This window comes from Danaus plexippus, chromosome 2 (genome assembly GCF_018135715.1).
Source record: "Danaus plexippus chromosome 2, MEX_DaPlex, whole genome shotgun sequence".
In the NCBI taxonomy this organism is placed as follows: Eukaryota; Metazoa; Arthropoda; class Insecta; order Lepidoptera; family Nymphalidae; genus Danaus; species Danaus plexippus.
In genome coordinates this window covers 5,622,677-5,648,259 of record NC_083537.1, presented here as the reverse complement: position 1 = coordinate 5,648,259, position 25,583 = coordinate 5,622,677, and the positions used below count along the sequence as shown (strand labels likewise).

Genomic DNA, 25,583 nt, shown 5'->3' with positions numbered 1-25,583 from the left:
TTAAAAAAAAAAAAAACAGAATGAAAAATTCATTGACAAAAGTATGATTTGAACCTGCAACCTCTGTAATATCGCATTCCAATACTTTAAATTAATAAAAATAAAAAGTAACTTTGCTTCCGATAGCCACCACTCGTCAAGTAAAACTAAATACAGGCAACGAAGGTGCCTTAATATGACAGTAATCATAACAATATGGTTAAGCTAGGTAATTCATATTTCATTTGTAATAAAATTTGCTTACAACTAGGCTTTTCTACCTAAATCATTGTCTGTGGGAGAGAAGCTTAGCAAAAACACTATATTCACTTTCACTCAAAAATCCATGAGATTAAAGTCACTCACTTCCTGTCATGCATTCTTTCCTTCTTAAATTCGTCAATCTATATCTTTATATGAATATGTTTCATTGTTTATATTGAAATGAAATAATGAGTGCTATGTTGTTCCGATACCGCTCTTTCAGAATAGATATTTACACGATATTTTCAACGTTATCGAAAACATCCGATTTGATATTATAAACATTTTTTTAAATATTTTATTGATCAATAATAATTATTTTATTTGGTCAATTGTAATCTGTAATTGGTTATTTTTTTGTAGTAGTTATCTTTTAAACCTAAACTTCACACTTTCACTACCAATTTATTTGCACATGTTAGGGGTTGACATTTTTCTTGTTAAATTTTAATAAAACAAAACATTTTTAAATTACCAGTTTTTATTTGCATGATTTTTATTTGATATTATCTACATTCGTTAATATTACAGCAATGCAAAGTAATAAAGAATACATGTAATAAATAATTTTATCACATTCAGCATTTCCCTTACAAAAAGAACATATAAAGAAATGATGCCGTAAATAATTGCTGTTACTCCTAAAACCTACAATTATTTTGAATTTTATGATTCTTACTGTATTTCTATATATTCTTACAATACTATAATATTATCCTTACACCTAATCTTACATAACAGAATGCAGTATGAGTCAAAGTCTACTGTTGTCTATAACATCATTTTGCTTACCTTCCCGAGATCGATGAAGTGAATACTTCTGTTTGTATTTCTACTATAAAAAAAACCATTTGCATGGAAGAGTAAATATACGTAAATAAGACACACAAGTGTCATCATTCATTGATCATTAACATTATTTAGTAGTCCTCAATAGCTTGACAGGTTAATGTTTTAAAATATTGAGAAAATATACAATTTTTCGAGTTAAATGAGTTTTTTGAAGTAGCAGTCTTCTTGTAATAATATACACAACATCGTCAATCACAAATTATTATACTGTTGGTTATAAATTTTTTACATTTTATTTTATATTCAGAACCAACTGTACTCTACTTGTTACTTCGCCAATTAAAAATTTTCATATTCATATTTAGTAAAATAAACCGTCCAAAGTTAAAATAAAATTACAACATTGATATTCATCAGTTCACAAATAATTAAAATGATAAATGTATACAATTTCACAAACAATACAAGAAATTTAATTAGGAATCATTTTTACTGCTCGTTTTGCGAACGCGGTATTTTATCTTTAAAAGTTTTAGGTGCACAATAAATAAAAAAAATTGCATCTAGTTATTTGAGTCTGTTGACTGTCGTCCGGTGCTGGACCTCAACTCACGTCGCGGTCCATAGGATTCTTCGGAGGATTTGCGCCCTTTTTTCCTATTCGCTCTTCGCCCAAAGTCACTACCAGATGCATCGCCTAAGCCATGTCCATCATCGATGGAAGTGTCGTCCTTACTGTCAGTGTCTATAATGTTGTTGGATTCATGTTTTTGAACATTTTCAGCTTGAATATCAACATCAGAGGGACTTTGGATTCTTTGTTGGGCTTTTTCGTCCCTTTCACTGGACGTTGTCATCAAGGGACCAGAACCATCAGTTGGGCGGTTCATATCAAAATCACTCGCTTTCATTCCTGTTTTAATAACCGTCGATGGTGCAATCAAGTCCTCTAAATCCATTTCTCCAGTATGTGCGTCACTCGGTTTATCAATAGGCTTAATAGCTTCTGCCGAGTTATCTTTTACCTTCTTCGGCGTTGATTGCAAAGCTAAGTTCTCTGGTTCATTACTTATTTCGTCAATAGTTCTTTTGTGAGCACTTGTACTACTTTCGTCACTAGTCATTCTCATGTAATCTGATTTTACAAGTTTCTCGTACGATTCTTTGTCTATATCTTTTCCCTTTTTCGCTTCATTCGAACTAACAAGACTTGCACTTAATGCTCCTGATGCCATTTGTTCCAATAGCATTTTACTTATATCAATATCTTTTTTGTCACCTTTTAGCAGTTTCTCTTGAACAGCTGCAAACTCCGGTGGCATTTGAGATCGCGCTGTATCAAAAGGGACTTTTTTCTTATCTGTTTTAGATAAATCGGTTGCTCCTGTATCATTATTATCAGCCTCACGTGTTCTCCTATCACCTTTCATTGCTGCCTCGTAGTTGAGATTTTGTTTGGATAATGATTCCAACAAGTAGGGGTCCGGTGGTAAAAGGATTTGTGGCAAGTGACTGGATTGGGTACGGTCAGATACTTTTTGTTGACGAGATGACGAAGAGTTCGTCACAACCGTCGATGACCGAGGGGCGGTGGTCTTCGTAGAGCTACGAGAATGAGTTGATCCGTGCATTGTAGAAGAGCCAGAACTGGCAGCCAAATTGCCACTTAATAATCCTAGTGCATCATATGCAGAGGACATGCCAGAATGGACTCCGAAAGGTGATAGGCCGCTAAGCCCTAATTGAGGATAAAGCATATTAGGATTAGGGAAAACAAAGGGAAATTGTGAATTAGCCGATTTTGACGTCGAAGTACTTGCAGATTCCGCTGGTTTTCGTGTTTTCGATTTACTCTCTGTAGAAGTGCCACCAAGACTATTCATATCTAACGATGGAAAACCTGGTAATCCCAAGCCAGCTAAGTTTGCGAATATATTTCCACCTGTTATATTTCCAAGCAGATTTGGCATACTGCTAAAGGAATTCAACAAAGGATTATTTTTAGGGTCAAAACTACTGAGACTCGATAATAACTTAGGGTCAAAACTAGTTAAGTTAGATAAAGTCGCAGCCAATGTTTTTGGATCAAAAGCACTTAAACTTGACAAGCTAGCAAGAAGTGTAGGGTTTAAGCCTGCGAGGTTTTGATTTAAATGTGCGTTAGAAGAAAGTATATTAGTAGATGTTGAGTCAAGAGTAGGTGGTCTGCCTTTTTTACGTTCAGGTGCGGTATTTGTTTGTTGCATCGGAGAATGTCTAGGGTTTCTAACGTCTTGTGGAAGTTTTACGTGTTCTTTTATTCCCTCGGTCCATTTTGAATCTATATCATACATAGGGTTTTCAGCGATCCATTGAGCTAGATGTTTCAGTTGAGGTGCTTTGTGTCCAATTAATCTTTTCCCTGTTACTCTATGAACAACAGGTACATGTTCATCTGGAGCAAGACGAGGTGGCAGTCCACGTCTCCTTGTGTCAACATTAGTCTGTTCAGCTAGCCATTTATTAACTTTGGCCTCGTGTGAATAAGGTTTGGGCGTTGAAGATGTTGAGGGTGCTTTTTGATTTTTATTACTCTGTTCAAGAGACTGTTGCAAAAATGAAGATAATTCTTTTGAAGATGAATGTGGAGACGGTACATTCGTTACAGTAACCGAGAATGGTTTCTGTGCAGGCGGCGGATTAGAAGTGCTAGGCGGAGCAGCCGGCGTTACCGTTACCTCGGGTAATACTGTTGAACTCTTACTACGCGGAGTCTCAAACGGTAGTGCCGAACTCGGACTTTTTCCCTTAGCCGCTGATAATCCTAAAACTATCTCATCCAACTTCTTTCTCTTCTTCTCTTTACCCACTATTTGTTCAGGTGCAGGCTGTAAAATAAATTCATGTTTTATAAATTGAGATTTTTGAAATGGAATTTAATAATTTATATTTGATTAATAAATATGACCAACTTACCACATTTTTCCTTTTCATAAGCTTCGAAAGAGTATCGTCAAGCCTACTCCTAACAGGCACACATGTAGTGGAGGCGTCCGCTTGCGGAGTTCTTCGTCCCATTGAGAAATCTTGGGCTTCACTTAAGTCCAATGGTGCGGAGAGATCTACGGGCGTGGAAGAGGCTGGTGAAGGTGCTGCTTGAGCAGTTGGAGCAGGTGAGGGTGCCACCCTTTGATGTGCCGGCGGTGGAGCGGGCGTTGACCTACGGGAACCAGAGTCGCTGGAAGCATCATCACGTTCGCCCATAGTAGGTGGAACTCGGTGAGCCTCACGAGAAGCCGTGTGAGCTGCCTGTGGTGACGATAGTAACGCGTGTAATTTTGCACGTTCGGTTTCAACGTCAATGGCTATATGTCGCTTTTGACTCTGCTTGCGATCTTCCGACTCTGATTGTGTCACTCCAGAATCACCAACTTTGGAAACGCTTGCAGCCGTTGCGGAGGGCCACTCGCAATTTTGAACGGCATGAGCAATGTGATGTAATCGGGTTTCAAGAGCTCTCTCTGTAAACCAATGTTCTGGTGTCAATGTCTCATCAATCCTTCCTAATTTGGCAAGAGTCTCAAGCTCCGACAGGGCATCTGTATCATCATCAGCGTCACGATCCAGTGCGTTAGATGTTCGCTTACTTCGTCTCAATGACATTCTAGGTTCAGAAGTACTTTCGGTTGTACTTTTATCCTCATCATCAGAAGTTGTTAATTGTGTGGCTGCTGGCGTCGTTGGTTTTGGATTTTCTACTTTCGAAGTCGATATTCCTTTGTATTTACCATACCATTTTCTGGCACAATCAGCAAATGGTAGTTTGGGATCGCAGAATAGTTTGTTATATGTATCTCCTAATCCATGTCTGTAATTATAATTAAATAAAAAATATTTAAACTTCTATAAGATCTAATGGTTTTACTATGTATAGTGAATGAAGAAAAATGAAAATAATATATATACAAAGAAACGGTTTACTTACTTGCAGACGCCCAATACAAGTAGTTTATCATGTCTGGCGGGCTGCCACCAGGCTGGTGCGTCTAGAGAGCGCTCGCACAACGCTAAACGGGCCTCCAGTGCGGGATGCGGAGCGACTTCCTCGCGCAGAACGCGAAGTAAGTCAATCCTCTCCAACGTTGCGATGGCACGTTCTTCACCGATAGGTTCCGCTTTCAAGTCTGCCCTTGTAGGCAATTCAGCCTCCCCAACCGACAGTCCACATTGTCGCTTACACATTGCCATAAAAGCTTTGAGGTAATCTGTTAGCGCATCATCACTCTTAGATTCCAGTCGAGCCAGCGATCTAAACCGACTCCACCGTAAACTTTTTGTTGCCGGATCGAATTCCACGCCATAAGATGCAACTGTTCGTCTAAAAGCTTCCTCATCTGCGCGGGACCAACGCCATTGAGACATTTCATCTCGAGCAAGTTGATCCATACGTTCGCGACGTTCCATCTATTAACAATATTAATATACATTACTATATACCTATTAATTCAAGTAATTTATTATTAACTAAGTATGCTATTTACAACAGGACAGACATTCTTGTCGGTAAAATTCTTCACAAAATGGCGGAATTTATATCATTTTATTTCAAATATCGTTTGATTTTTCTATGAATTCTCTATATATTTCTTACTTTAGCTCTCTGCTGCAACTTGAGTTCCTCCCGTTTGTAATTGCGCTGATATGCCGTGATGAGTCTTCGTAAGCGGGTGTTGAGGTCCTGCATTGAGGGCCACAGATGTGTAGCCGTGGGCCCGTCGTCGTCACCATGCGGCGAGGAGGGCGAGGCGGCGGGCGACACGGCCCCCGCTCCACTCGATAATTCATCCGTACATTCCTCGTCACCGGCTGCGCTGCCGAGCACCTTACGTTCCTCCAATCTATATTTTAATTACCAGTTATTACTCGAGACTTAAACATATTGAAATGTTGAGTCGAGATGCATACTCCGAAGTCAATTTTGAAGTTTGCATGTATTATTTTATGCTTTCTGTATTACTTTATGTTAAGATAAGTCTTCTTTAAGATCAAATGAATAAAGAATTGTACATAGAAATGTAAATATTCTGAATAACTAGTCTCGATGTTGTTTACTAATAATGAAAAATTTATTTTGGTTATTTACACATTCTTGATTAATAAAAAAAGTTATCTATGTGTCCGTTTAGTTTTTCTACTATGTCTCCGACAAATTTTACAGAACAATTAAATTTTGAATTTAAAAGTTTTTCGATGTTAGTTATGTGTATATGTAAACATTTAGGCAAAATTATTAACATTTACTATACAATTTTACTTTTATAATTAATACTTTATCTTAAACTATAGATTATATTCACTTCGGTAGCATTTTCGAAGAAATTGAACATTATCAACATGAACATTCAGAATAATTATCAGAATAAGTACATTTACAGCGTGGAATAATTTAATGACGTAAATTTTATTTATAACATACACATCTAAATATCTCTTACGCCAACAATTATATTAAGAAGTAACATTATTGTTTTATATCAGTACGTAAATCCATCACATATAGAATATTATATGGTTTATTACAACAAAAAGAGAAGTGGGTTATTATACAATTTTGACAAGCTGAATTTGTGAAAAGCGTGGGTGCGATTTGGATGTTCGTTTATCTTATATTTCTTTTAAAACCAAAAATAAAGCAACACAAAAAAAATATATATAAAACCTAAATATAAATTTTGACCAAGTATCATAACATCGACAAGCCCATACCGAGTAGTCAAAAGTTCTCACGTCCACTTACTTTATGTCTGTACATTCAGCGTCATCGGGGGGACCCAACTTGTCTACATAGCACAATTGTGGGTCAGAACGCATGGCGAGGTAGTTTTCGTAGCCGTGTTTGTATGTACCCACGAGTAGCGATACGTCGCACTCGGTGTCCCACCACAAGCGAGGGGGGGCACTGTCTACACCGCGGGGCACTCGCATACCCATCGAGCTGAAAGAAAGTTTTAGTTACAATCTACCCGATGACAAGTCTAAGAATGTGACCAGATCAATTGTCAGCCGAATATGGAGAAGACCCTTTAACACGCGGCCTATCATTCGTAAAAACTGTGCCATAATATGCAACTATGTTGAATAAATTTTGAGGAGTTGTTACCAATAAATTTGAAAGAGTTGTTTTGTAACCTATTACAAAGATATTTTTATGAAACGCATAAATAATTAAACACTCAAAACTTTCATTGTAAAATTAGTGAAATTACAACAATCGATGTGAATGCACCGATTAATATAAATAACTATCGTAGTAGGGACACCTTTCGCGCCTCTAAATCGACCTATAGCTTTTGACATGTCGTTCTTTTGGGCAAACCAAGAGGAATATAAAGGTATAAAAATAATACAAAACTATAGGTAATACAAACAAAAAGATCGAATTGTTTGTCATACTTGACAAAACAATTATATTTACCCAAAGCAATTTGGCAAGTCTCAAAGTAAGCAAAAATAATCAAATACTAAGGTAAATATTGAAACATCCAAAAACACACATTATTATGTAGTTACATGATCTTTACATTGCCAATGAGTATGATCCAAGAAAAATGACAATCTGTTAGTAATGCGTCAAATATATATGTTATTAGTCTAAAAATGGTTTAATAAGAGTTTTAAAGTCAAAGAATTTTTAGTATATTCATACATTTTATAAATATCCTTCTAGTCATTTAACATATGCAGGTTATATTTTGTATTTTATTTCTGTTTTCCAGGCAACTTTTTCCATTATTTATTTTCACTTAGTGATTATAATGTTAACAGTATTCAATCCTTACCTTGCATGAGTTCCACTTTCTATTTGTAGAGCGTAGTCCCCAATAACTTCGTGTTTTATATAATACATCATACGAACTCGCAGTAAAACTCTGAAAATATATTTTAATGGTTATATACCACACTGTCACGCCTTTCCATATATCAGAAATAATATCATCGTGCCGAGAACTAACTTGTTAGCGTGTCTAAATAAATGTTTTTTGTAACTATTTTCCAAGTACACCTCACAATCGTATTTATCAATCGAGCTCCAATGATTCAAATCCTCCCATTTCTGTGTGTCGTGAGCCTTTGGTATGTCCTTCATTCTGTTTTTCTTCTTAGCATTCCTGCCGCGTGGGACGGGGTTATGTAAGCCACTATGATTTCTTGAGATTGTAACTTCACCATTCTCACATGGTTCAATGAGGTCCCAAATGAAATTCCTTATCTTTTCATCACCTTTGTAATGGCGCAAACAATACAGAACCTGTAAATAAATAAAGTTTAGATCAGGGCGAATTACAATATGATATGAAGCATACGACTATTGTAATTAATCAGTGCTTTATGTACATTCCACTCAGTGAAAACCTACGTTTCCTCAGTATTAGCATGGCAAATCATCATGAAATATTTACTAAAATATGTTAAAAATTTATTTGATATAATTATACAAATACTTTTTAATGTTAAATACACTCACAATAATGCGTGCACAATCTTCTATGACAGGTGAGCTCCATCCTTTTCTAAATTGATTCCTTTCCAGAATCTCTTCCCACCGCGCCCATCTGCATAATTTTATATAGTATATGAATACAAGTTTACTTAAAAATATGTATAGAAGCAGTCATTTATTGATATTACGTATTATATGGGTAAAATGAAATATTTTAAGCTCTCAAAAATTAGATATTTGTATGTATTACCCAAATGTAAGTAGACCACGTTCAATCTTAAAACATTCAGATCTAGTCCAAGAGCCATAAACCACTTCGTCATCAATTGATAAACCTTCATGGCGTGGCACATATTCATCACTGGCATAGCGCCGACCTTTCCTGCCCAGCTTTTCTTTCTTCCTTTTACTTCTAAGGCTTATACCTGCAGAGTTTTTATATTTCATCATCATGTTTTATTACAATACTTGTTTGTTAAATTTTTAACATATAACACCAACGTGATAAATCTTACCTTCTTCGTCGTCTTCTGAATCCGGCGTAACCTCCATGTCGGACATTTCCATGGGACCATCATCATGTCCGTATCTTTTAATAATAGTCCTTTTCCTAGGTTCCGTAACTATTAAATCTTCATCTTCTTTCTTTTCCGTCGTATCAATCTCAGCTTTCTTTGCCCACTTATTCCAAAAATCTGGATCCCTTATATCAATGTCTGATCTTTGATCTGTAGCTGCAAAACTTGCTTTAGAAAATGTAGACCCTTTTTCAGATTCCATTTGAATAACTTGCGTCCTGCGAGCCAAAATCATTTCGATGTCTTCCTCGCAAAATTTATCACCAGCATTATCTTCATCCATAACGGCGCCGTAAGCACCTTTCTTTAAAAGATCCTCGATTTCTTTTTTCGACAATTGTTTCAAGCCTGTTTCTTTTCCTTGAGAAGTATTCATACTTTGTAAAATAGCTTTATCGAGTCCTAATTTTAAAGAAGCTTTATCAAACATTTCTCTTTCATAGGTATTTCTACATATCAATCGATATATTTTAACCATCTTCTGTTGTCCTATGCGGTGACAACGGGCTTGCGCTTGTAAATCATTTTGCGGATTCCAGTCACTATCATATATAATAACAGTGTCCGCAGCAGTTAAATTAATTCCGAGACCTCCAGCTTTGGTACATAAAAGAAAAACAAACCTATCAGAGTCCGGCTTTGAAAATCGATCTATAGCTTCTTGACGTAAATTGCCTCTAATTCGGCCATCGATTCTTTCATAAGGATATTTTCTAAACACAAGATAATCTTCTAAAATATCTAGACATCGTACCATTTGACTGAATATTAAAACACGATGTCCTCCAGCTTTCAGTTTTGGCAACAATTTGTCAACTAAAACCATTTTACCAGATGAATGAATAATAGCTTTGTAATACGCTTCTTTATCTTCACCATTGGCTTGTTTATAATCAAATTGAATTTGATCTTCGGCACCGTTTAGAAGATATGGATGAATACAACACTTCCGAAGCTCCATCATTGTGTTCATCAAATTAGGAATGTTCGCAGCTGACGCTGCTCCTTTTTGCAAAAAGCTGAAATTTCTCTCGAGTATAGCTCGATAGTATTTCTTTTGAATGTTGGTTAATTCTACTTCTATAATAGTTTCTTCCTTTGGCGCTAACGTTTTTTCAACATCTTCTTTTAGACGTCGTAACATCATTGGCTTCAAAAGCGCTTGTAATTTAACTACTTCTGATTCCGTTTTAAGTTGTCCGAATTCGTTTAAGAAAGCTTCACTACTTGAAAACTGTGACGGCTCCAAGAAATTAAGTAATGAAAATAGCTCATTGACATTGTTTTGTAGAGGAGTTCCCGAGAGTAAAACACGATGTTCCAAATGTAGTTGTCGCAATCCTTCTAACAGTTTACAGTTTCGATTTTTAAGTCGATGAGCTTCGTCAATAACACAAAGGCGCCAGTTGAATGATTTCAGTTCTTGAAAATCAGTAACTATTATTTCAAAAGTAGTTATCAGGACATTAAACTTCGTTATCTCCTTAATAGGTTCACCTTTTTCATTTTTATAATAGAATTCATACTCTTGAATCATGCTTTTACTTGGCTGAGATCCATGATATACGACAACATTCATTTCAGTCCACCCTTCAAATTCTCTTTGCCAATTAGGAATAGTGGACAAAGGCGCTATTATAAGGAAAGGCCCTCTTATTCCATATTCCCACACAGAATTAACAAACGTTAGACTTTGTATAGTCTTTCCAAGACCCATCTCGTCAGCTAATATACAATTTCGGTTATTATGCCAGGAAAATAACAACCAATTCAAACCCTCCAACTGATAAGGTCGTAATGTATTGCCGCCTTTATATAAAGGAGAATCTTTCAATTGACACCATTGATCGGCACAAGGCCTTTTCTTAAATTTCCATTTTTCTTTTGGTGGAATTGCACTAAATATTTTGTATTGTTTGATTTTATCAACGTCTATGTCTTCTTCGAGTTCCCAAGTGCTATCTTCATATTGTAAACTTTTCCATTTGACCAGGTAATGTTTTACAACGGTGTTATTAGCAGGGTCTTGAATTTCTGACATATCTAAAATCCTTTCCACTTCTACATAGTCGGGGTTAAACGGTTCATCGTCTAGTAAATCAAATATATTCAATTGTTGAGCTTGTTTTTGCTTAAAACGTTTAATTTTGGAAAAAATCCTTTTATCGCCTTTATATAACTCTTCTTCAGTTTTCCATTCACAATGTAAATATGAAAAGTTTCTATATTTCACAAAATATTCTTCCACATCCACCATCACTGGCTTTGAATTTTTATTTTCAACATTTTCTTGTTGCTTATTTTCTCCATTACTTTTATTTGCTTCTTTTGTTTCTGAACTTTCATTTGGAGTTTCCTCATTTACTTCTTGGATATTTTCGGTTTCTTTAATATCTTTCGATTTAATATCCTCATCAGTTTGATTTTCTATGTTTTCATCTTCATTTTCATTAGCTTTTTGTTCAGATTCTTCTTTACCCTGAGGTAAAATTTTCTCTCCCAATAATGGTTCGTTTTTCATTTCCCTCTTTCCCATTCGAGATGCTAATACATGCTGAACGATCATAGAATCTTCCTCAGTTGTATTAACATACATATAATTCGGTTTCGGTGTTCCTTCTGGTCTATTGGGATCTTTAGTGTCAAAACTTAAGTCGTCCAAATCCCTTTCAAGTTTAGGGGCTGCCATTGAAAACTCATCATCTGATAAACGCAATAGCACATCATCGGTATATTTTTTCCTTTGTGTATTTCGAGCTGACCGCCTCTTTAAGCTATCATCACCCTCTGGCGGAGGCGAGGGTGGTGGTGTTGATATTAAGTCATCAGGTTCTCCGTCAGAATCAGGAACTATCCCACCACGACGTTTTCTTTTACCACTTGGCGTTCTTTTGGCCGCAACTTTCTTACAACTTCCTGCAGCAGATGATCGTTTCTTTGAGGCTTTTTTTCGTAGATTTGAATCAACAAAGTCGTCATCCTTTTCAGACAATTCTTTCTTGGCTTCAGCCTCTTCCAGTAAATCTTTAATAGCGATTTTTGACACCGGAATATCATCAAAGTCAGTAACATTTGAATCATCCAATGATGAGAAATCTTGAGACAAAGTTTGAATTTTTACGCTCTCGCTAATACTAGAATTTTTACTAAAACTCTGCTCATTCATATTATCCAAACTGTCTTTATCTAAAATATCGTTACAAGTAGTAGTATCAGCATGCATTTCATTTAAACCCTTTTTGACATTTCTTTTCCTTTTTGGTGCATTCGGATCTTTGGGTTCCCGTTTCTTTCGCTCTTTTATTGGTTTATCTCCTATCTCTTTCCCATCCTTAGGTTCTTTAGGTGTACGTGGTTTACGTTCTTTTCCTTTTCTGGGTGTTCTAGGTTTTTTGCCTTTTCCATTACTATCATCTGCGGAAAGAAGACTGCTGTCTAAATTGGTAATATCTTCACCTGTAACATCAGCATCTAATTCTGAATTAGTAAGTAGTCCTGTGCCTGCCGTAACACAGTCTTCCGAAACAGGTAACTGGTCAAGAGACTGAGAAAGACTGGAAATTTTGTCTTTTTTAACTCTTGGTTTTCTTGGTTTAGCAGGAGCTTTTCCACGACCACGGCCAGTTGTACTAGTAACTTGAGGACTTTCCACCATTTTCGATCCATATATAGGATTTTGTAATATACAATTGGGCCCTCCATTGCATTTATCAGCTGTTTCATGTTGTTGAAGCATGGATAACCTTTCTTGCAAACATCTTACTTTTTCTTGATTCTCGTTTGAAGGTGGTTGACAATATATTTCTTGAATTTGTTGTTGTAATGTTGCTCTTTCTTGATGATGAGATGCCGGATACATATTCGGATGTGGCACACTATTAGGGTTCATAATCATCATATTTTGATTAATATTATGGGGGACATTTGATAACACATTCCCTTGATTTGGAGGAATGTTAGGACCCATAGACCCATGCATATTTTGCGTATTTAAAGGAATTCCCACTTGAATATTTGACATGGGTGCAGCTGGACTCGGTTGTGCAGTACCAATATTTGGAGGTGCATGAATCGGTGATGGAACATTTCCTAAAATATTTGGTACAGGCGAAGGCATCATATTCATGTTACTTTGTTGAGTGTGAAGAGGGACACTTGAGGACACAGTATTAGACAAATTTGAATGTGGTATTGAATGACTTGTTTGAATATTATTTGAAATAGGAGGTGGCACATTTGATTGTGAAACACTTTGAAATGCTGGAGGGTTAAGATTCTGATTGCTATGTATGCTTGACGGAATGCTTGGTCCGAGGTTGGGCGGGACTGCTTGTGGTATGATATTTTGCATATTTGGAAAGGAACTATTCTGATATCCTTGACTTCTATTTACATTTACAGGCTGAGAATTCTCATATTTATTTACAATTGAGTTAGATGCCAATGTCGGTGGTGCTACAGAAATATTTCCTTGCTGAGATGTAGGTGTACTGCTATGTGGTTGATCGTTTGTTGTATCTACTTTAGCAGATGTTGCCAAATGCGAAGCATTACTTCTTATCAACTCGTCATTTTGCTGCTTTGTCACTTCAGTTTGATTAATTTCTATGTTATTGTCCTCTTTATTAAGAGAAATGTCATTACTCTTGTCATCCTTAGCAGACCCAAAATGTTCAAATATTCCTTCATTGTTTTGTTGATTGCTTGAAGTATCTTCTTTTTTGTCTTGATTTTCTATGGGAGCTACAGTAGGAGTATTTGCCACAGAAGTTGCTATTGTATTACTAGGACTATCGACTATAGAATCCTTAGCTATAGGTGGTGTCATAAATCTTAGGGATGTATTTTTATCTTCTGATTGCCTCTCAGGTTCTGTTTGATTTTTCTCAACACTTTTATTTTCAAGTGGTGTTATATGCCCAGGACTTGCTGAATCTTGTTTTAATACTGGTACTGGTGTCGTATCTAAAGTTTTTACAGGCTGTTCTGTACTTTCCAGGGGCACAGAATTGCTTATGGGAGTTGCCATTTTAGTTTGATTCCACTGAGTTGGCGAAGGTATAACGTTATGGCCTACAGCTGGTGATGCTGGATTCCTCTGGAATGGATAATCACCACTACCAGGCAAAACCATTTGTTCTAGGGCTTGAAGCGTATTTTGTGATGAAAACGAACTGGATACGGGAGGTGGACCAGTCGATGGTGGCGGTTGGGTAACACCACGTGAACTTAATGGAGAAGCACTGGGTCCTTTTACAGGTGACATTACAGGTCGAGGCGATAGTTGCGACTGGGACTGCGGCTGCCTAGGTGAAACTTGTGCTCTGGGCGACATTTGCGGTGACAATTGAGGAAAAGGTGGCCTATATTGTGGACTTCCAGTTTCTATTCCACTAGGTTTTACAGAGCCATATTGGTTGGATACATTCACATCAAGTGGATGTTGCACCTGATGGGGTTGATAATTCATTGGAACTGAATGATGAGGTGAACCATATGGCATTTGAGAAGGAACTCCATGTGCGGGACCAACAGCAGAAGATGGTCCTTGAGGCTGACGAGGCACATGATGTAATGGAGGTGCTCCAGGATGATGGAGGTGTGGATTTGGATGTCCTTGTATACTTGGCCCCAGCCCACCTGCATGACCAGGCATATTTTGATGAGGTTGATGTTGTTGGATACCACCATGACTTTGTTGACTATGTGGTAAACCATATTGATGGGCATTTACATCAATCTGTTGATGATATGCTGGATGTTGTGTAATTCTTGTTGCAGAGGGAGGATGCATTTGTGTGTAATTTGGATAGTTCTGAAAAAAAATTACAATTATGATTAAATAGCAAGTAATTGATTTAAATAGTATCTTATTACAATTTTATTTTAAGTTACCTGCTGTTGCCCATAAATTTGTTGTGATGAAGGTTGGGGAAAATGAGGCTGTCTTGGAATGTATGCACCATTTTGTGGTTGCAGACCGCCTAACCCAGCAGCCTATAAAGTTGATTTATAGTCATACATTTTTTTTTATTTGCAAAACAAAATAATTTTGTAATGAGATCTAAGATTTTCGCGAGTTTTATTCATTTAAATGAAACTAGTATTTTTCAGATAAAATACGATTTCGGATAAACTAGTATTTTTCGGATAAATTACGATCCGAAAAATACTAGTTTCATTTAAAAAAATAATTTTGTACTGATAAATCATATTAAAAATAAAATTTTATTGAATATATTGATATTATTTCATTTAACCATTAAATTTTTTAAGCATACCTGTTGAGGAGGGTATTGGTGCATCTTTTGTTGATGTTCATATGAATGTCTGTAACCTGGTGTAATAGACGAGTACCTATTAGCACCAGGTGCACCAGCCCAGACTCCCATATCTCCAATACCTGGGCACAAATGAATACAAAAATATTATTTAATCAATCAAATCAACAAATCATTCTTAAAAAATAAATGTTGCCAAACTCACCTTGTTCAGGTAACGAATACATTGGATCTGGCCCAGGATGATATCCTGAATAAGAGTGTGATGGATGCACATGATGTGATGGATGGAGAGGACCATGTGGTGGTTGAGGCAGCCTGGGCCTTGGTGGATAGCTACCATATTCATGGTATTCAGGCCCAGGAGGTCCAGTACCAGGATTTGGCACTGGTTGGGCACTACTAGGTAAGCCAGTAGCACTTCCACCCCCAAACGAAGCCAGCTTTTGGATTGTTCCTTCTTGTTGCACACTATTTGGATTATAAGGTTGCCTGTAACTAAAGACAAAAGATAAAAAAATCATATAAATACAATAAAATTAAAAATAATAGTAATGTAAAAAACCTATTTTCTGATGAATCTTTATTGTCTGTCACTCCAGATGCAGAACTACCAGCAAAGCTATCTGATCCACCAAGATCAGTAAGTCCTTCCAACATACCGCTTCCATCATCCCCAAATAAATTGTATGAGTCCATCACTCACTTAAGAGTGAATTAAAATAAGAGCATGTTTAATATTCCATGGATAAAGTAGATCATCCATTTTAATCTGAAAATGTATAACTAGATTAAGTCTGAAACACCAGTTCACATAAATAAATTTTTACTTATCTTAACATATCTAAATAAAATGTATAAAAATTTAATTTGTTTATATATAATTATTATTAAAAAGTACAACACATTTTGATAAGGAAACTATACAGAAGAAGAAATAATATTAAGGTGCTTATATCTAACACAACAGTAGCTGCTTCATTATATAACATTAAATGTATAATTCATACAGTTATTTATGTCATTTTAAGCAAATATCTATTATTTATATTTTACAATACTATACCAAATATATAATGGTTCCTTGTGACATATCCATATTTAAAATTTTAATAACATTTAATTATAGATAAATTGATCTTCTGACAAATTATTATGACACCATTGATAAACATTTACTGTAAATAAAGTACTTAATACTCAATACATAAAAATATATATCAGATAAATCTAAGAGCTATGAACTAAAAAGTTATCAAAATTACAGTTATCAGGTTTAGAATTATTACTAGAAGTATAATATTTGTACAGTCCAAAATTTTATAAAAGGTGCTTACAATCTACCTAAGTACCTTAACATATTAGTGATAAAAACCTACAAATTTGAAATATATTACAAGTATTTTTAAGGTATCATCAGTAATCATTGACTATAATTGTTTAATGAGCTATAAAAAAATTATACATTCTTATTTAATATTTTTTACATGCATATACACTGGGATTTTATTGGGGTCATTACAAAAGATTTGGGTACTTTCCTTGATTTTGGATATATTCTTTTAGAAGATCTTTGCTTGTATAACCAAGGGGAAAAGCTATACGCTTATGGTTATAGATACATACAGCGTTATAACTTCTCCCGTTAGTTATAAAGCATCTCCTAGTTATGATAATCCTCATTGGTTACTAGGCGACGAGGTACTCAGGATCCAAATAACACGTTTTAAAAGTAATCACACCTTAGTATAAATAACATATCTCAGCAAAATTACTCTTTTATCAGTAATATAGCTTTATAAAAATAAGAACGTTCACACTAAGCATTAACTCAAAAACACATCCAAAAATATTAGGCGTGTTTTAGTCCCATAGCGTCTAAATAATATTATAACTTATCAATAAGATAAAGCCCTTAGTACACTGTAAAACGAGAAATGATTATATTTCATAATATGTTAGTACTTACTGTAAGCGCCACACAATACGATTGATCACAAAATGGATACCATTCTTCAAAAAACCGAATAATATAAGAAATCAAATAAAAACAAGTCTCTGATTATACTATCCTAAATAACTGTGATATTGATAGTCTATTTTAAGCTTTTGAGATTCCAAGCAAACTATTTGCAAATTATCTCACAATAATAAGATCTTTTAAACGTAGCCACTGCACTCCACTCCGTCCATTTTGTTTCCCCTTTGAGAGTTTAGAAATTGGGAAATTGGACTGTAACACTTTTTTTTAAAAGACAAAGATCAAAAAGACTGAGCCAACCTAAGTTTATGTTTATCGATGGTTTTATATTAGTGCATAAGAAATATATTCTGCTTTATAAAATTAAATTAGTAATTTTTGTGTTTAATGATAATTTTAATTAATTGCTTTTCTTAGCATACAGAACTAAGAAAAGAAGTTAAATAACTTTATACGAACTTATATTTTCTAATTATAATTCAAATTTGAAGGTTAGTATTTACCGAAATTTAAAAAATAATTTACGTAAATTTATTTTACAATTTATGTACAATGGCTTAATAATAATTATAATATCCGAAAATTTTAAACTAATTTTATTTTGTTTATAAAGGTTTGTAGTAACATTTTCGTTAGATATCAATATTCAAATTCTAAGTGTTTAATGACTACCAGTGTAGTTTAGAAAATATGAAATTAGTACAATTACTTCTTCTACTTAAAATTGCCCAAAAGTATAATAATAAAAAACCACATATCAACAGAAAGCGATTTACCGGTTTGACATCGATACTGGTAATGATAGGTACCATTCGATTGTGAATTTGGAACTTGGCAGTTGGTAGACAGTTTTGTGAACTGTCGTGTGTCAATTGAGCATTGTAATTTGTGCGTCAGTTCTTATTATAATCTGAGTTCTGAATTATAAAGTACGGATGAAGATTTAATAATAAACAATAAAGTACTAAATATCAAATTTAAAGAGAAAATAGAAAGAGTTATCACATATGTTGACGAATAATAATATCAACATTTTAATCCACTCCTCTTTTTTACGTTAGTTAAATATTTCTAAATATTTTGTTTCTATAAACTTAAAGTAATCACTATAAAGACAGAATAATAGACGCGCCAATGATGAAGCTCGTGGACCAAGTTGTTAGGAGCTTTAAGGTTGCAAAGGTATTTCGAGAAAATACCGACAAAATAAATAGCATTGACTTTTCACCCAGTGGAGAAACTTTAATATCGTGCAGCGAGGATGATCAAATTGTTATATATGACTGCGAAAAAGGCACGCAAATGATCACAGTTAATAGTAAAAAATATGGTGTTGATTTGATACATTTTACCCATGCTAAAAACACTGCTATTCATAGCTCGACAAAGGTTGATGACACCATAAGATATTTATCTCTCCATGACAATAAATATATCAGATATTTTCCGGGCCATACGAAAAAAGTAGTAACACTATGTTTATCTCCTGTGGAAGACACGTTCTTGTCTGGATCTCTGGATAAAACTTTACGTCTTTGGGATTTACGTTCACCAAATTGCCAAGGCTTGATGCATTTGTCTGGTCGACCTGTAGCAGCATATGACCCTGAAGGCCTTATTTTTGCAGCAGGTGTAAACTCAGAGAGTATTAAACTTTATGACCTAAGATCATTTGACAAGGGCCCATTTGTAACCTTTAAATTAAACCAAGAAAAAGAATGTGATTGGACAGGGTTAAAATTCTCTAGAGATGGTAAGACAATGTTGATAAGTACTAATGGATCTATCATTCGATTAGTGGATGCATATCATGGCACACCATTACAAACCTTCACTGGTCATTTGAATAATAAAGGAATACCAATAGAGGCATCTTTCAGTCCTGATTCTCAATATGTATTCAGTGGATCAACAGACGGTAGAGTTCATGTTTGGAATGCTGACACAGGATACAAAGTTTGTGTACTCAATGGTGACCATCCGGCCCCAATACAGTGTGTTCAATTTAATCCCAAATATATGTTACTGGCATCGGCGTGCACTAACATGGCATTCTGGCTACCAACAATAGATGATGTTTGATCATAAAAATATAATTCCATGTGTAAACCTTATCATTCTAATTATGTTTAAGTGATTTTGAAGAGGATATATTGTTTGTAAAACAAAATCAATTATAATTTTCATTAAAACAGTTTAACCTTACTAGTTCAAATTTGACTTAACACATTGTAGATACATTCCTATTGACACAATCCAATAATATTCTAGAAGTGAAAAAACATTTTTGATGTCTTTTGTAATATTTGCCATTCATCATAAATTAAACTTTTTTATGATAAAAAAAATAATTAAGTAATTTAGTCTAAAATAATGAATGTGTATTTTAAAATTTGCTCTAGTTTTGTATTTCTTTTTATAATTTTATTCTTAAATTTGATATAAAATTTTACTTCATCACCAATATGATTTTGTAAATAATACAAAACATTTTTTTCTTGGTAATTTAAAAATACCTCTAAGTTCCTAAACATTTGAGATGACTCTTTCTACTGTATTAAATAAAAGTAACAGAAAAAACTCTCGATAAATATAACAGTAATATATCGTACACTAATACAATAATTAAAGTACCCATGCACTTATAGGAAACATCCTGTTAAAAAAAATTTGCAATTCAAAAATGATTGTTATACATTTTATAAAAAATTTAATTATGAAATGTACCTAAATTATTTATTAGATATTTATGAGTCATATGCAATCAAACTGTTACACATTCATGAAGTACAAAAACTTATTTATTAAATAAAAACCGTATTGAATTTGACACTTTAATACCACTGACAACATAATACTCCTATTCTTTTTATCCTTGGAGTTCGTCACTTTGAACATTAGTGTTCGGGTTCCCGTCCCCGTCATAGAATCAGCTCAATTTTTTCTTTTGTTGTAAAATTCCTACATATTAAGATTAAAGCAACTTAACCTCAAAATAATAAAAAACCTCTATAGAGAGACGATATATGATAAAATTGTTTTCATGAATGATCTTGAAAACGAATTATCTTGATTACATCTCGCAACTTGAAATATAAAAGAATAAATTTAAAGACTACATAATATGTAATAAATATACTTAGATGAGTAGTTACAATATAATTAAAAATAAACTGTTTATATGTAAACTTGTAGGTATCTAGTGCCACCTGAGAATTTTAATCATTATTAAAAAATATGTGAAAGAACTGTGTTTCATTTAATTCATACCTAGTCTATATTTTATTAATAAAAAACGTATCATCATCTATAAAAATTTACGTATAGTGCAGACCGATATAAAGTTGTATGAAATTAAGTAATTCATTAAAATTTTATTAATCAAATAAAGTTTATAAGAATTGGAATCGTAAGAGTGAAATAAATACAAAAACATATATACCTAAACAAGATTAAATAACATTAATTATGAAAATAATATTTTTTTGCCGTGTCCTGTATACAGTATACTTATTGATCTTCCTTCATTTAAAACTGGGATAAAGCAAACACCTCTATAACTAAGAAGTCCGCATTCTTTAATTATTATCTTTCTTACGTTCTGTTTAGTATTTATACTTCAATTTACTTATTTATTCAATAATTTTGTTTCTTCTTTAAATAAAATTTTGCCGTCTGAAATCATTTGTTGTCATACTACATAAAAAATAGTTTACTTCGGTTTTAAGGTACTCAGTAACGAGGTAAAAAATTTCTTACAATGTAAAATTTTGTAGAATATAAATTCGGGAAAAACAAATACTTTCTTTAAAAAAAATATCACACTTTCTTTTTTTGGAGAAGTTAAAATAGTATATACTATTGTAAATATCCCAAAAATTCAGTAATTCCAAAATATGACAAGACAACGACACCACTTAAAATAAGCAAACACACAGGGTTAAATAATGATCATTACTTTGGATTAGGATACATCGTTTTTCACTACGTTTTTAATTGATAGGCTACGTTGTAGATAGCAATTAATTATAAGGGGTTCAGCAGTTTTGAGGATTTCTCTTGTTTCTGAAATACCTTTTTTTCTTTAAGATTTGGTTTAAGAAAATTAATGAATTATGTAATGACTTGAGTGCATTGGTCATTTAAAAATTATTGATGTATAATTAAACACAGTTACAATGTAAATTTATATATATTATTTCTACTCACTTGCCTCAAAACTTAAGCAAGTACGAAAATTATACTATTAAAAGCAATCTTTTTCTTATATGCTACTAATTCGAATGACAAGAAAAATCGTTTGAATACTAAATAAATAAATACACCTGTTTTTTTTTTCTCTCAACAAAATTATAATCAACTATTTATTGAGATTTTATTCTGAATGAATTATTAAATATAAGATTTTTTCGAACAACAATGTAATTTTATTCAATTTATTGAACAATACACGTTTAAATTAAACAAAGAAATATATACAAGCATTTAAAATTGCTTATGGAAAAGCAAAAAAAAATTAAGTATTACATTCTTTTATATTAATAGTGGTTCGTTTTTTAACCTGAGAACCCTGATTTTGGTGTAAAATCATTTGCGATTAGCGATTAGAGCTATCTTTGCTTGTCAAATGTGTCTTAACTGTCTGATCACTTGTGGGTGGTGCTGACTTAGTGAATGTTTTTCCTTTTAGTATAAATTACAATTTCTATTTTATTCGTAGAAAATGTTACTATAATTGATTATGCCGAGGATCTTACTACCATGCGGCTATTGAAACTAATCAATTATAATTAACCTTGTAGACTTCATAAAACTTTAATATAAAATAATGTCTTAAATTGTTAATATACAATGGAAACAAGTAATTCAGCAAATACAGATGATGCCAAAGATGCTTTTGGCTACATCAATGAACGACCTGTAGATGATATCTCATTGGAATTTTTTTATAAACCACATACCATAACCCTATTAGCAGTCTCCATCGCTCTTGTTATATACACAGCATTTGTAAGGTATCGAACTATTTTTATTATTATTGTATAAAATATAATTATCTCGAAATTATTTGCCTAATATTGTAGCTCTATATTTTAATATTATATTTGTTACATAATATCTTGTTATTAAATTGTTCCCTATGAGATTATTCACAAGTTTAGTGTTTTTCAATTTTTATGCCTTCTAATAGGCTTTGAAATATTTGTTTCCTGTTTGTTTATATTTTTACTGAACAATTTTAGTGATATTAGTACCTTAATATAACAATTTCTTCTTACAGAGATGAGACTAACACTCAAGATAATATTTGGTCTGGAATTTGCTGTGTGGTATTCTTCTTCTTAATAATATCAGTACTTACTTTTCCCAATGGACCCTTCACTAGGCCTCATCCCGCCATATGGAGGATTGTGTTTGGCATGTCGGTCCTTTACTTACTTGCTCTACTATTCCTGTTATTCCAAAGCTATTCTACAGTTTATGAAATTATGTATTGGATTGACCCAAACCTCAAAAATTTTCACATTGATATGGATAAGGTGAGCATGTACAAATAATAGGATTATTGAATAAACTAAACATAAACTATGATCTGATATGTTTTCTGGATAATATTTATAGTTTTATTACTTGAAAATGTTATTCATTTAACCTCTGTGTTTAAATTTATTGCAAAAAATTTTAGGATTATGCTGTTAATTGCACAGACATCAGCTTTTCTAGAATATGGTCCAGTGTGGATGTGTTTGCGTGGGGCCACTTTTTAGGATGGATGTTCAAAGCCATTCTATTTAGGCATACGGGACTGCTCTGGGCTATATCAATTATGTGGGAAATAACTGAAATAGCCTTTGCTCATCTGCTTCCAAACTTTCTAGAATGTTGGTGGGATTCTATTATTTTGGATGTACTAATCTGCAATGGATTGGGAATATGGTGTGGACTTAAAATATGTAAAGCTCTTGAAATGAGGGAATATAAATGGGTTGGCATAAGGTTAGAATTGACATTTCAGACTGAAGATATATTATAATAAACTAAATTTATAGTATACATTTATTTATTTTTTAGGGAGATTTCATCTACCACAGGAAAAATAAAAAGGGCTATACTTCAATTCACACCAGTACAGTGGACACCAGTTCGGTGGCTGGATCCCACATGTACATATATGAGATTCTTTGCTTTAAGTCAGCTGGTTGTGTTTTGGCAAATTTCAGAGCTGAATACTTTCTTCTTAAAGCATATATTTGAAATGCCTCCATCACATCCACTTGTTATAGCTCGGCTGTGTCTTATCGGAGTTATTGTTGCCCCTTCAGTGAGGTTGTAAAAAAATATTCTTATTGTAATCTTAATGTTCATTTTATTTGAAATAACATTTTGTATTTGTTGCTTTTTTAATATTTAATAGAAATTTACTATTTCAGGCAATATTACACCTATGTAACAGATCCCAGATGCAAAAGAGTTGGTACTCAGTGTTGGGTTTATGGAGCCATAATGGTAACAGAGTCAATGCTGTGTATTAAAAATGGGCAGGAGCTATTTGGTCAAGCACAAGTGTGGAACGTGATTGTATGGTTAATTATACAAATTCTAGTCTCAATAGGCTGTGTTTATGGTGTTGTACTCTATCATAGATACATTGCGGTAATAATAATTATTATTTTTGCCCCGATTTATATATACAATTCAATTAATTTTAATTCTTATAAAATTCTTTTAATAACTTCCCATCATAACTGAAGTGAAATTTCATTTGCAGCCAAACAAGGATTCATCACTAGATAGTCCAAAAAAAGAAAATTAGTGCAATTAAGAGGTTGTATAAAAGGTATTTTGTTACAAGTAAATATTTTAATACAAATTTAAAGTTAACTTGTTATTATATAAAATAATACTATAATACACTTTTGCAGGTACCTCCAAGAAGGCAATGGCAGACTTATAAAATTGAATGTTGTAAATCTTTGATTCATTCTTATTTATTGCTAGTGCTATGCTAAGAATTACCAAATATTATTTTTTAGCTTGGAACTAGATACCTCAATGTATGTCTGTGGATTTATTAACATAGATAAAGTAATTTTTTTATCATTGCTCAGATATTGGTACAGAAATTTTACAATATATCTGTGGGATAAAAAATGTACATATGGGTTTTGTCTTTATTATAGAAATTGGTTGTTTTATTGAATAGTTGTAAGAATTTTTTAAATTTCTTTGAGGAAAAAAAAATATCCACAACATTGTCTTTAACTATATTATGTGTAATTTACTAGAGTGATCATCTTGGCCGATAAGCTGGGCTCCCATAACCGAATTATCGGCTAATTATATATCTCTTTACTATTGCTGTTAAAAAGTAGGTGTGTTATAAGTAATTCTTCCAAGATAGAAAACTAATGTTCGAATAATATAATACAAGATTATATGATATATGACCTTGGTGAAATTTTTCCAAATGTACTTTTTGTATCAATATTTCTTTTTATTTGAGACTAAAGGTATTATGAGTATCTATTATAAATACCTCGTAAAATATAAGGTTTGACTAGAAATAGAACTTTTAATAATAAAGTTAATTAGATTCATTCTATATTTTATTTTGATTTACAACACAGTTGTAAAATTTTAATAAAGCATTTATTAAAACAAGATCTGTATTCAACCATTAAGTAGCTTATTCTCTATTTCCTATATAGATAAATTTTCTATTTTTTCATTTTTTTATCAGAAAATATTACAAGATAACTCTTCTTTTCTAATATTTAACTTGAATATCTAGTAATTCATATAAAGTCACTGACATGAAAGCTACCTAATCTTATCAAAATTGATACAAAGAAAACCATTTTTTTACCGTATTTATGTGAAATTTATTATAATTATAGTGTGTGTTCAACACATTATTAGAAAACCGCTAAATCAACCGCTGATCAAATTACTGACCCACTACAATACGCCAGTTTCAGTGAAATTTGCTTGTCGATAACGTTCTCCTCGATGTCTCCACATTCTTTTCCTCCAATCGAGGAAATTTACACAAAATCGGCTCTCACTCACTGACCAAAACACTGCCCCACTCATTTGCCCGATCTCGGTGCCCTCTCGAGCGAATGCTAATCTTGATATATGATGATATACCTGGAATTTTGGGGGCCTTTCCTGGCACGTAAGAGTTTAAGACAACTTCATTCAACTGTCTTCAAACAGTCCTTTTA

General features: G+C 33.4%; 3 protein-coding genes across 4 annotated transcripts; 2 read left to right on the top strand and 1 right to left on the bottom strand.

Moving 5' to 3' along the window:
• Positions 1-706: 706 nt before the first annotated feature.
• LOC116779440 (chromodomain-helicase-DNA-binding protein 7) lies at positions 707-17,587 on the bottom strand. 2 transcript variants are annotated; one of them, XM_032673715.2, is made up of 15 exons: positions 17,344-17,587; positions 15,940-16,146; positions 15,580-15,872; positions 15,375-15,496; positions 14,989-15,090; positions 9,031-14,908; positions 8,766-8,940; positions 8,540-8,627; positions 8,028-8,323; positions 7,854-7,943; positions 6,812-7,009; positions 5,666-5,912; positions 5,000-5,478; positions 3,991-4,882; positions 707-3,902 (listed from the first exon to the last, which is right to left on the bottom strand). In XM_032673715.2, exons 2-15 carry the CDS (start codon positions 16,071-16,073, stop codon positions 1,599-1,601), a joined length of 11,298 nt encoding a protein of 3,765 aa, XP_032529606.2. In that variant the 5' UTR covers positions 16,074-16,146; positions 17,344-17,587; the 3' UTR covers positions 707-1,598. The 2 variants fall into 2 exon arrangements, with proteins under 2 accessions (XP_032529606.2, XP_032529607.2); XM_032673716.2 differs by lacking the exon at positions 6,812-7,009.
• A 623-nt stretch (positions 17,588-18,210) lies between these two features.
• Positions 18,211-19,560, top strand: LOC116779871 (WD repeat-containing protein 82). The gene has a single exon (XM_032674376.2). The coding sequence runs from the start codon at positions 18,490-18,492 to the stop codon at positions 19,435-19,437; it is 948 nt and encodes a 315-aa protein (XP_032530267.1). The 5' UTR covers positions 18,211-18,489; the 3' UTR covers positions 19,438-19,560.
• A 2,408-nt stretch (positions 19,561-21,968) lies between these two features.
• Positions 21,969-24,953, top strand: LOC116779773 (phosphatidylserine synthase). The gene is made up of 7 exons (XM_032674200.2): positions 21,969-22,370; positions 22,637-22,895; positions 23,042-23,352; positions 23,428-23,682; positions 23,787-24,009; positions 24,125-24,193; positions 24,279-24,953. Exons 1-6 carry the CDS (start codon positions 22,207-22,209, stop codon positions 24,167-24,169), a joined length of 1,257 nt encoding a protein of 418 aa, XP_032530091.1. The 5' UTR covers positions 21,969-22,206; the 3' UTR covers positions 24,170-24,193; positions 24,279-24,953.
• Positions 24,954-25,583: the final 630 nt, after the last annotated feature.